This window comes from Thalassophryne amazonica, unplaced genomic scaffold (genome assembly GCF_902500255.1).
Source record: "Thalassophryne amazonica unplaced genomic scaffold, fThaAma1.1, whole genome shotgun sequence".
In the NCBI taxonomy this organism is placed as follows: Eukaryota; Metazoa; Chordata; class Actinopteri; order Batrachoidiformes; family Batrachoididae; genus Thalassophryne; species Thalassophryne amazonica.
In genome coordinates, this window is record NW_022986242.1 from 85,989 (window position 1) to 99,114 (window position 13,126).

The 13,126-nt window shown below is 39.3% G+C and overlaps 1 protein-coding gene across 1 annotated transcript; it reads left to right on the plus strand.

Moving 5' to 3' along the window:
* The first annotated feature begins 9,937 nt into the window (after positions 1–9,937).
* LOC117505754 (cysteine/serine-rich nuclear protein 2-like) lies at positions 9,938–12,750 on the plus strand. Its single transcript, XM_034165298.1, has 4 exons — positions 9,938–10,316; positions 11,837–12,096; positions 12,219–12,482; positions 12,592–12,750. Exons 1-4 carry the CDS (start codon positions 10,223–10,225, stop codon positions 12,748–12,750), a joined length of 777 nt encoding a protein of 258 aa, XP_034021189.1. The 5' UTR covers positions 9,938–10,222.
* Positions 12,751–13,126: the final 376 nt, after the last annotated feature.

Genomic DNA, 13,126 nt, shown 5'->3' on the forward strand with positions numbered 1-13,126 from the left:
CTGGCCCACCACCAGAGGGCGGCCTGCCTGAAGTGCGGGCTTCAGGCACGAGAGGGCGCTGCAGCCATGGACACAGCCGGGGGTGACAGCTGTCGCTCATTACCTCTTGACAGCTGTCACCCATCTACTCAACATCATCTCACTCCATAAAGACCAGACGTCATCTCCACCTCGTTGCCGAGATATCATACTTCATAGGAGGTACTACTCTCAGCCTTTTTTTGAGATTTATAAATCTGTGTGAGTGTTTGCAGGAGAACCGGTCGTTTTGGTGGAGGCTGTGCATGACGGCGCTCCTTTTCCTCTGAGACCACTGCAACGTGTTGAGTGAGAGGTGGAGGTGGCATTCCCACCGTTGTTGTTACTGGGTGTTCACACACCCACACTTGACTGTCTTTGTTCTTCGCCAGCAGTACCAGATCCGACAGTCGGGGACGGTGATCACCTGGGAATTCGGGACTTGGCGGCTCCAGTATTTTCTTAAAAAGAAGACCTGAAAGTTCAGCTATAATTTGACAGAAAGTACATTTGAGATGAAACCCTAGATTTGATGTTTTGGTGAAATAAATTTTGTATTTCTTCATAACTGATGTAAATAAAGTCCAAGACATATTCAGTGACTTGGAAATGTTCATGTTTCCATCCCCTGACTTGTCTAAATAAAACTGGCAATAAAAACTGATTATTAATTACAGGTATTAACACGTTTTAGGGATTTTCTTTCAGTTTGAGTTTGAGGAAGATAATTTTAGAAATTTTTATTCTTTATTTTTTGCATTTCTTGTATTTAAAATGGCATAAACAAATTGAAATGTGTGAAATTCAAAGTGGTCCAATACTTCTGGAGGGCACAGTATCCTAACCTTATGATGAGTGCAAAATGAGTGTGGTATTATTACTGTTTTGTGAAAGAATGTTTAATTTTCATTGTTGCTGCTCTTTGTGTCAAATCATAGTCGTATCTTATATCGTATTGATATGAAAATTCAGTAAGGTATATCTTCTATTATACATCCCAAATTGACGGTGGAACTCGACTAGTGTTTACTAAGGTACACCTAAATATCTTTACAAAAAAAAAAAAAGTTTAGCCACTTAGGTGTCTGGTCTTGAGAACCAGGGATGGTAGGTTGAAAAGATTTTATCCCATGGGAACTCTCCCTACTCCCACCTTAGTGGCTCAAGTCATATATAATTCTTGTTTTACATTTTACTTGCTCCACATTTTATTTTATTTAGTTGTACATATACTTTGAATAATTTATTGTTAATTTTTTTTATCTTCTACTTGGCTAACAATTACTTGCACCTCGGAAAAGCACCTTTTGGAGTTGCACTGAAATCTTGTTGCAATGCAAATTACAATGACAATAAAGGCGATTCTGATTCTGATTCAAGAATATGGACAGCATGTATATAAGTGACATTTACATGACAATTTATATGACAATATTGAGATATGATCATTTGGCCATATTGTACACCCCTACTGTCAACTAGCTGAAAACTCTGAATATTAATTTACATCTACTTTAAAAAAAAAATGCTTAAAGTGGCAGGGGATTAATGTTTCAAAATGAGCAAATATTTGTGCAAATATTTGCTCATTTTGAAATGGATGCCTGGAACACATTTCAAAAAAGCCAGGACAGGGGGAACAAAAGACTGGGAAAGTTGATGAATGCTCAAAGAACATTCTACAGGTGAACAGGTTAATTGGAAACAGGTGAGTGTCATGATTGGGTATAAAAGGGGCATCCCCAAAAGGCTCAGCCGTTCACAAAGATGGGGCGAGGATCACCACTTTGTGAACAACTGCCAAGTATCTTATTTCTGTCTTGAAATTGTTTTTGCTTATGTGTGCGTGTGTCACTGGGTGAACTGAACCTTTAGTTTTGAAATATGTACGTATGAATATTGCATTCTATTTACTATTAACTATAAAAAAATAATAAAAAAAAACTCTGTTACAGGTTACTATTATTTTCTATTAACTTAATTTGTGTTAATGCATCATTCATTCAAAAAAGAAAGAAAAAAGTGTACTTGTGTCTATGCTTTTGTGATCTAACACCTTCTTTTGTGCTCCATTTAGCTGATCTGGAGAAAATGACTAGTCTGGAGAGGATCTCGTTTTTGCAAGAGAAGCTGCAGAACATCAGGAATCACCACCTCTCCCTCAAGTCGGAGGTTACCTCTATAGACAGGCGTCAAACACGCACGACGAAGAATGAAAGGGAACGTGAACAAACTGTGATGGTGGCAGCACCGACTACATCAACTGATCTTAACAACTCTCCACTTTTCTGTCATGCAGGTACGGCAGCCGCTTGCTCTTCATCCTCGTCTTCATCCTCACCGTCCTCCAGCTCGCTGACAGCAGCAGTCATGCTGACCCACCCGTGTCTTCATCCTCATCCTCCTCTTCTCAAAACTCTGGGGTTTCTGTGGAGTGCACGTGACAGGACATGACAGTGAGGATCCACCGCACTAAGCGCTGAACCAGCACCCTTGGGTCACCGCCCCCATTTCTGTCCTGTGGGATGGACAAGTCAACCTACATACTGGAACTACTGGGGCACAAATACCAGACCAGACACAAAAAAGGAAAAGAATCAAGCACTATTTTCTATTGATGACTGGTTTCCTTGGCAAGCTACTGGGACTTAAGTGCACTTTTATGTTGATTGTGTTGGGGAATGAAATTTGTCAACAACAGCAAACTATCTGCAAAATTGCTTTTTGCACTCTCTTTTTTTGACCGTTTATAGTCATTGTTTTTGCAAGCAATAATTGTTTCCTTTTGATAAAGCTCTACTGGTTGCAGGTGATTTCCAGTGAAGTGCCCTTTGTGCTCTGTCCTCATCCAACATTTTCATGTGGGGAACTCAGAGGAACGCTGCCACTTTAGCATTAAGGGTGGACTAAATGGACCGTCACCACATTTCTCTGTCCCGTCCCATTACAACGGCCTTCATGTGCTAACAAGCCTCAAGTGGTTGGCAGTGACAGTTGCAGCGTCACAGTCATGTACGTGTTCACGTTAGGTCACAGGCGGGTTTCAGGTGGTCACAGGTCCACTGGCGGTAACAGCAGGTGATAATGGAATGATACTGTAGTGTCTTTTTTAGTATTTTCCATGAAGCACTTTGATGAAGGACAAGGCTTTTTTTTCCCTGATCCTCTCTCAAATCAGAGGCATGGAAAGAATAATACATCCTCTACAAAAGACTAATGTATGAATAATCAGGTGGTGAAGAAGAGTTGTGTCTGACAATAGTAGAGGAGCTTGAATCTTTGACGGGATTGGGTTGCTTGACGCGAGGACGTTTTGCTTCAAATCGCAGAAGCTTCCTCAGCTAAAATTCTTGCTCTGGTGGTCTGACTTCTGTCTTGACTCTTGTAGAGAAGAATAAACAGAAGCCACAAAAGCTGGAGTTTTAAACCTAACCAGACCCCTCCTACCGAGAGGCAGACTGCTATAGGCTAGTGACTAAACAATAGCTCTAATTAGCACCTAATGTGCTCTAGTTAGCACCCTCCTATACAATACAATGTATATACATATACAATGGGCTAAGGAAAAGCAATCGTGGACTGTGGATGACTGGAAGAAAGTCATATTCAGTGATGAATCTCGAATCTGCATTGGGCAAAGTGATGATGCTGGAACTTTTGTTTGGTGCCGTTCCAATGAGATTTATAAAGATGACTGCCTGAAGAGAACGTAAATTTCCACAGTCATTGATGATATGGGGCTGCATGTCAGGTAAAGGCACTGGGGAGATGGCTGTCATTACATCATCAATAAATGCACAAGTTTATGTTGATATTTTGGACACTTATCCCATCAAATGAAAGGATTTTTGGGGATGATGAAATCATTTTTCAAGATGATAATGCATCTTGCCATAGAGCAAAAACTGAAAACATTCCTTGCAAAAAGACACACAGGGTCAATGTCATGGCCTGCAAATAGTCCAGATCTTAATCCAATTGAAAATCTTTGGTGGAAGTTGAAGAAAATGGTCCATGACAAGGCTCCAACCTGCAAAGCTGATCTGGCAACAGCTATCAGAGAAAGTTGGAGCCAGATTGATGCAGAGTACTGTTTGTCACTCATTAAGTCCATGCCTCAGAGACTGCAAGCTGTTATAAAAGCCAGAGGTGGTGCAACAAAATACTAGTGATGTGTTTTCAGGATTCCATCATTTTTTCCTCAGAATTGAGTGATTCCATAATTTTTTCCCTCTGCTTGGTCTAAAAAAAGTAACCGTTACTGACTGCCACAATTTTTTTTTCCTGATTTCTTATAGTGTTTCTTAAGCCAGAAAGTTGCCATTTGAAATGACGTTAGTTTTGTGTCATGTCTGTGATCTGCTTTTTTTCTACAAAATTAAACAACTGAATGAACATCCTCCGAGGCCGGTGATTCCATAATTTTTGCCAGAGGTTGTAGTTATGGCGCGATAAAATGCTCACTGATGACTGGCAAATGCAGTTGTTATATTTCTTCAGTTTGCCAAGTCTTTTAAATGCCCATCTGTTTGTTTATATTTTACCAATCACTTAATCTCTCAAATCATATAGTCTTCAGTGAAGGTTTGGCAATGCACATGTGCAAACTGGATGGACTTGAAGACAGCTGTGTGAGGTATTGGTGGCACATACCGTGTACTGCAGGACTGGAGTCCCATGTTTCACACATGAAGTCCAAGATGCATTTGTCGAATACAGCCAGGCATAGTTTCCAGTTTTAGTGCAGAGAGACAGCTGGCGTGTGATCTGTATTAACACACCAGCTGTTTCATCATCGTGTGTGTTTTGAAAGAGACTTTCTCTCATACTCTACTTTTAAGATTAGGCTTAAAACTTTCCTTTTTGCTAAAGCTTATAGTTAGGGCTGGATCAGGTGACCCTGAACCATCCCTTAGTTATGCTGCTATAGACTTAGACTGCTTGGGGGTTCCCATGATGCATTGAGTGTTTCTCTTTTTGCTCTGTATGCACCACTCTGCATTTAATCATTAGTGATTGATCTCTGCTCTCTCCCACAGCATGTCTTTCTCCTGGTTCTCTCCCTCAGCCCCAACCAGTCCCAGCAGAAGACTGCCCCTCCCTCAGCCTGGTTCTGCTGGAGGTTTCTTCCTGTTAAAAGGGAGTTTTTCCTTCCCACTGTCACCAAGTGCTTGCTCACAGGGGGTCGTTTTGACCGTTGGGGTTTTTCCATAATTATTGTATGGCTTTGCCTTACAATATGAAGCGCCTTGGGGCAACTGTTTGTTGTGATTTGGTGCTATATAAATGAAATTGATTTGATTTGATACTCAACCTTACCAAAAAATGTTTGACTCTGTTTTATGTACTACAACCAGAATGAAGGTAAAGGTATTGTACAGTTGTATCTGTACAACTGTCTTGTATGTGGAAGAATTATTGAAACAGAATTAGGCAGGTGCATAAATTTGGGCACTCTTGTAATTTTATTGTTTTGAATACATTTATCACTAAATGGAACACAAAATTGGTTTTGTAAGCTCACTGACCCTTGACCTCCTTACACAGGTGAAACCAATCATGAGAAAGGGTATATAAGTTGTCCATTTGCAAATGTTTCCCCTCTTTGCATCTTTTGTAATGAGTGGCAACATGGGAGCCTCTAAACAACTTTCAAATGACCTGAAATTAAAGATTGTTCAACATCATGGTTTAGGGGAAAGATACAAAAAGCTATCTCAGAGATTTCAGCTGTCAATTTCCACTGTGAGGAACATAGTGAGGAAATGAAAGACCACAGGAACAATACTTAAGGCCCAAAGTGGCAGGCCAAGACAAATCTCAGATAAGCTGAAGCAAAGGATGGTGGAACAGTCATAGTCAACCCACAGACCTGCTCCAAAGGCCTACAACATGATCTTGTTGCAGATAGTGTCTCTGCTTCGTTCAACTGTACAGAAAACTTTGCACAAAGAGATGCTGTATGATGCTGTGATGCAGAGGAAGCCTTTTCTGCGAATACGCCACAAACCGAGTCGCTTGAGGTATGCTAAAGCAGATTTGGGCAAGCCAGCTTCATTTTGGAAAAAGGTGCTGTGGCCTGTTGAAACTAAAATTGAGTTATTTGGACATAAGGGGCAGTATGCATGGCTGAAAAAAGAACACAGCATTCTTTGAAAAACACTTGCGACCTACAGTAAATTTTAGAGGTGGTTCCATCATACTGTGGAGCTGTGTGGCCAGTGCAGGTACTGGGAATCTTGTCAGACTAGAGGGTCACATGGATTACAGTCAATATCAGCATATTCTTGAGAACAATGTCCATAAATCAGTGACAAAGTTGAAGTTGCGCTGGGGCTGGATCTTTCAACAAGACGACCCTAAACACTACTCAAAATCTACTAAGGCATTCATGCAGAGAAACAAGTACAATGTTCTGGAATGGCCATCACAATCCCCAGACCTGAATATTATTGAAAATCTGTGGTGTGATTTTAAGCTGGCTGTCCATGCTCGGAAACCAACAAACCTGACTGAACTGGAGATGTTTTGTAAAGAGGAAGGGTCCAAAATACCTTCAACCAGAATCCAGACTGTCATTGGAAGCTATGCATAAGGAGGATCTACTAAATATTGATGATTTTTTTTTTGTGTTGGGGTGCCCAAATTTATGCACCTGCCTAATTTTGTTTAAGGAATTATTGCACACTTTCTGTAAATCCTACAAAGTTCATTTCACTTCTCAAATATCACTGTGCTTGTCTGCTATATGATATATTTAACTGAAACTGCTGATCTAAACAACCATTGATTTATAAAGGAAAATCAAGGAAATCATCAGGGGTGCCCAAACTTTTGCATACAACTGTATTTTTGAATGTAGATCCTTATTACCAAAATATTTCAATTCATAAAGTTTTTTTTTTTTTTTTTTACTTTCCAGTTATGTGTGAAAAGAAACCAAGCAATAGAAATGATAATTCGTAGTTGCAAGTTTAAAAAATTAATTTCATGGAATACCAAAGTATAGAGACCAAAAAAAGAAAAATGTATTTATTCTGTATTGTTACAGTTATTGTCACATTTCCATTATAGGAAATTATACAGGGATGGAAAACTTTTCATTTATCAAATTACATTTTTTGATGTTTAAAACAATACAGTTGTCAATGTTATGTTACATTACCTCAAATGTTTTTGCTGTTTGACCTACAGATGTAAATTCAGCGTTTCTAGATGAGTTAGCTTAAAGAAATTTTATTTTTATTTATTTTTTAGTTTTTTGTTTTGTTTTTTTTTGGTGCAACAAAATCTATAACATAATAATACCATTTATTTTTATTAATAAACACCTGTGAAGATAGTTTCAACTTGTTAGTGGATATGATTGTGGTTGCTTCACTTTTAGTACAATATACAAATAGATTAATTCACTTCAATATTTAGTTTATTATCTATATGTGCATGTTCATTTAAACCAGTACATCGACGCACAACTTTGATGACGTCTTCAATTTCATGAATATAAAAAAAACAGTAAGTTCAATTTGACCTTCTTAACCAATTCGCTCCAACATCATCACTCAGAATAAATATTACAGTCACAAGCTCGCAGATGTTCGCAAACCAGTAACCAATCACCAGAAAAAAAACCTTTTCTTGATATAAAATCAATTTTGAAATCACTTTTTGTTGCAATCCCAAAGAGATTGCAACAAAAAGTTCACTTTGTACCTCGATGCACCTAATAATTTTTTATTTGGGTACCTACCAAAATAAAAGTCCTCTACCAACCTCAGTAAAGTCCTTGAAGTGCACCTGATAATTTTCATGATGGAAAGATTATCTGTGATTTACTACTTTTTATAATGCCGATGGCCATGTTTGGTGCTTTATTTATTTTATTTTATTTATTGTGTGATTGTTTTGTGTAATGCTTGTGAACACATCAGAGGTTGGCCTTAATGGTTTATAAATATAATATAAACTGTGACAATTAATACTGCGATTTCCTGCTTTAGTAAAAACGGTGGCCGTTTGTTTTGTTTTTTTTATTATTATTAATTTATTTATTTCTTGCGTTATGTGTTTTATTTGTTTTCTTGGTTGTTATGGCAACCATCTAAACTGAATTGGTTAAGAAGGTCTTAAACAATTCACTCCAACGTCATCATTCAGAATAAACGTTAGACGTTCAGAAGCTCGCAGGTGTCGGCAGACCAGCAAACACTCACCTGAAAAAAACCCTTTTATTGACATAAAATCAACTTTGAAGTAATTTTCCGCCAGAAATATAATATAAACTGTGAGTATTAATACTGCCATTTACTGTTTTGGGGAAAATGATGGCCGTGTTTGGGGTTTTATTATTTTATTTACTTCCTGCGTTTGTTTTGTGTTTAATTTCCTTGGTTGTTATGGTTGTATTGTTTTCGTACTCTGGTTGCCAACAGCATAATAACCTGCATTAATTTACAATAATTCTGGTTCATAATAAAATAACTTTTTATTAGCTTTGTCGACAACAACCAAAGTTTCTTTAGTTGCTTGGTAAAGACACGATAAACAAGCTTTGATTCATATTTAAGTGCTGATATAAACCAGTATTTGTAGGTGAGTAATTCACTTGTTAGCTTCACGAAATTTGTTTTTGTGCAACAAAATCTATAAGATAATAATCCCATTTATTTTTATTCATAAACATTTGTGCAGATAGTTTCAATTTGTTACTGGATATGGTGCTTCACTTCTGTACAAAATAAAAATTGTCTGGTTAATTCACTTCAATTTTTAGTTTATTATCTGCATATGTACAGGTTCATTTAAACCTGTACATCGACGCACATCTTTGATGACGTCTTCAGTTTCATGAATTTAAAAAGTCCAATTTCTTGACAGTTTGCTCAAACGCATCGATTTCTATTTAATCCACTAGATGGCGGACGCAGCCTGTGAGCTGTTGCCAGACAGCCGCCATCTTGCTTAGCGTGATTATGCATCGTCATGCATTAGATTGAATATAAATAGATGATACGGTGACTTAAACTTGGGTCAAAGTGATCCGAAAATGCCGTTTTGTGCAGCAACAAGCTGACAAAAGATTGTCAACTGGTTAAATAAAGGTTAGATAAATAAATATGAATAAATTGTGGAGTGAGCTTTCATAAGTGTGTATTATATGTAATGTAAATGATGTGGGGGAAATTACTTAGAAAATTGTTTATTTTGTGTCGATCTGTATTCTGTAGTGACTTCAGTTTTACTGCCTGAATGTTTTCCTGTCATATATACAGATAAACTGTGACTATTAATACTGTGATTTACTCTTTCTGATAATGCTGATGGCCCGTGTTTGGGATTTTATTTATTCATTAATTATGCATTTGTTTTGTGTAATGCTTGTGAACACGACATCAAGGTGGACTGTTACTTCCATTAAGGGTTTATAAATATAATATACAGATAAACTGTGACTATTAATACTGTGATTTACTGCTTTGGTAAACATAATGGCCATATTTGGAGTTTTATTTATGCAGAATGCATTTTGTTCCATGTGTGTCCTGCAATGGAGTGGCGTCCTGTCCAGGGTTTACCCGTCTCATGCCCTATGACTGCTGGGATAGGCTCCACCCCCCCACCAACCCTTAATGTGGAGTAAGCAAGTATAGAAAATGGCTGGATGAATGAATGTGCCATGTGTAGACAATGAACAGAACATGTGACCAGTTACCAAAATGTGGCTGCATAATGGGAACAATGTCATAAAACATCTCCAGCTGGATGTTTGGTTTTGACCTCTCTGCTTGATCTGTTACCAATCAATACACTTCCTGACCTGATGAGATTTGGAAGAGAGTGAGACTTCATTTCCAGGTGACTTTATAGGTGACTTCTGAGAACTGACCTGATGGACTGTGTTCTGTGCTGAGGCTGAATGACCCCTCAGCTGAGAGCAATGAGGTGGTCTCACTTAGCCGAGCACATGGGGCCCGTCAGTTCCATTCCATGTCTGTCTGTGCACAGCCTGAATGTGCGATCACTTACATGCTGTGCGAGCGCAGTTTGATTTACCGTCAATACTACTGCATCTTATCGACTGATAACAAACCTGACCCCTGAAGGCTGTTGAATAAAATGTCAGTAATGTCAAAGAAAGTGATATAATGCTTCTAATCCCTCTTTTCTCCTCTTTTGTGCTCTGCAGATTCCACACACTGCCACCATGATTGGCCAACATAAGAGGAAATTTGAGGAGCTGACTGAGGACCAAGGTTATTCTTCACCAACCACTTTGGATTCCAGTCCCAACAACCCAGGTACACCAGCAACAAATTTCAATGAGTGTCCTCATCTGACAAAAACACAAAATCACTGAAAGAGCTGAGGCTACATGTGCTTATTTATATGTGTTAATTTTTAACATGGTCGACTGACTCATCTTTACCGCTGCACCGTGGCTCTGATCAGTGGCGGTTTTTGATACGGGCAATGTGGGCTGTCGCCCTGGGCAGCATTAATGAAGGGTCGGCACCATGGCGACAAGCACTTAAAAAAAACATCTCTCCATGTGTGGTAGAAAACCGTGGACAGGCACTCCCCTCCCATGTGATCTGCTCCACTTTGGCTCCGTCCACTTAAGACGCAGCACAGAACCTTAACTCTGCACCACATTTCTCTGTAGCATACGTGGCAGGCAGCCAGTTTATATAATAAAAGACGTTGGAAAACAGACAGACAGGATGTAAGAACAGGTTTGAATCTGCCTCCTGTGGAAAATAGTTTGCAGAAAGGACAGTCTGCCTATTTACAAAGACGGCTTAGATCTTATGCTGTGTTCACATTACAAGCTGAAGTGACTGAATCTGACCCTTTTTCTGTGCCTGCAAGAGTGTGTGTTTTTACAATAATTTTCCAGCAGCTGGCAACTCTTTGTGTTGTCATATATACAGACAAAATAATAATAATAATAATACAGTTGTATGCAAACGTTTGGGCACCCCTGATAATTTTCATGATTTTCCTTTATAAATCATTGGTTGTCTGGATCAGAAATTTCAGTTAAATATATCATATAGCAGATGAACACGCTGATATTTCAGCAGTGAAATGAAGTTTCTCGTATTTACAGAAAGTGTGTAATAATTATTGCCGCCTATGCTCTGATGATATTGCGGAAGAAACCTCAAGCAGACCAGACTCAAAGGAGTGACCCACTGCTTCTACCAAAAAAGTTTACAATATAGAACACAACACAACAACTATTGATGATAGTTCATGCAGGCGTCCAGCCCACAATCAGGGGTTGGGGAGAGGGGTCGTCGACCCCTTCGTTGGATCATCTAATCCAGCACGTGGCTCAAGCTGCATCTCAGAGAAAAAAGAAAACAGAAAGAAAAACTACGCTTATGGTATAATTTGTCAGCATGAAGCAACAGGAAAGCAGAAGAAATACTAAGGTGATCACCAGCCACTAGCCCTAAGCTTCACTAACAGACCCAGACTTTAAATCAGGGGTGGGCATCGAGGGCTGAGACACTGCAGGTTTTCCTTGCAACCAATCAGCTCAGTGGGTGGGTTGCTGATGAGCTTCTCCCCTGAACATAAACACCTGATCGTCGTTGAAATCACCAAAGAAAACCTGCAGTATCTCGTCCCTTCATGGCACATGATTGCCCACCCCTGCTTTAGATAAAGTTGAGGCTGAGACCCGCTCTGTTTATTAAGAAAATTAATTTAAAAGGGTATGCTAGCCATACAAAAGGGAGAATAAATGTGTCTTAAGTTTGGACTTGAAAGTCTCTACAGAATTGGACTGTTTTTATTTCTCCATCCACAGCAATGCCCAGTCTTAAGAGGACCAAGAAGACACATCAAACCAGGGTGACCTTTGGCCAGGTGATGATCTTCCTCTTCAGTCGATGTCAGGGCTTCACTGCAGTTCCATCTGAGGGAGGCTGCACCCTGGGCATGATGCCGCACCACAATGACCAACAAACATACACAGTTGACCATTATGACAAGAAGCAGGATTACAGGCGGAGGGAAATACTCTGGGAGGGACTCACGAGAATCGAGGAACAGGGGCGTCTGCCAGAGGTGAGTCTTCTGTTTGTCATTGTTTTACTTCATCGTGCATTCAGACTGTCAGTAAAATTAGTTTCTGGTTAATATAAGTGAATTGTTACTTTATGACTAATGTCCTCTTTTTGTCTCACCAGGTGAAAGAACACCAACAGGACGGGTTTGCTGAGCATGCTCTGAAGATGAAGGCTGGATACTGGGAGAAGCGCTTTTTTCCCCAGAGATACAAATCAGAGAGACGTTATTCTCTGCTTAAAGCAGCTGGTGTCGAATTCATCGACAGGGAGGAGGAGACACAGCTGCAGGACCTGAGGAGCTCCAGGAGGAACGTTGGATGTGACTGCAAGGGCCACTGCGATCCTCTGACCTGCAGCTGCAGCCTGGCTGGAGTCAAATGTCACGTAAGAACAGTTTGCCTGTCAAATTTCTGCTCTGTTGGATTTAGTGATTCAGTACAAGCACCACCTGTTGTATGTGTACTTGAGTAGTAATGTAAGTACTTCTTCACAGGCAAAACGTACCGCATTGATATGCAACTGCACCGAAGACTGCTGTAGGAACATCCAGGGTCGCATCCCATCCAACAAGCTCAGGGTGCGAGCCCATTACCAGCGCACCATAATGAGACTGAAGTCAGAGAGGAGGACGCCACTGAAGACACCAGACTGATCCCTACAGCCACCCTGGAACAACGGAGACTTGAACTTTGTTTTTTATTATTCTTTTGTCAATTCAAACATGTTAAAATCAAAAATACAATAATCAATTTCAACTGTAAATAACAATCAACTTTTTTTATAAATGTTGTGTAATAATAAATCTATCGCGTTCTACCCTTTAAAAAAAAATCAATGTTTAAAAGTTTTTATTTACAAAAACAACTTTTTTGGTTTTCTGCTTCTGTTGCTTTTCACATTAACTCATAAATGATCTCAGCAACTAACAAGTAAGAATTCAGGCAAAACAAAAGCATTTTGTTCATAATTTCAGAATCTTCACTATGTTGTTTCTTTAGCGTCTTTTTTAATACATTTCTTGAGGTGGA

Coding starts and splice junctions, on each gene's coding strand:
- LOC117505754 (XM_034165298.1), top strand. CDS start 10,223: ATGATTGGCCAACATAAGAGGAAATTTGAGGAGCTGACTGAGGACCAA. Junction 12,097..12,218: donor AACAGGGGCGTCTGCCAGAG/GTGAGTCTTCTG, acceptor TTGTCTCACCAG/GTGAAAGAACACCAACAGGA. Junction 12,483..12,591: donor TGGCTGGAGTCAAATGTCAC/GTAAGAACAGTT, acceptor ACTTCTTCACAG/GCAAAACGTACCGCATTGAT.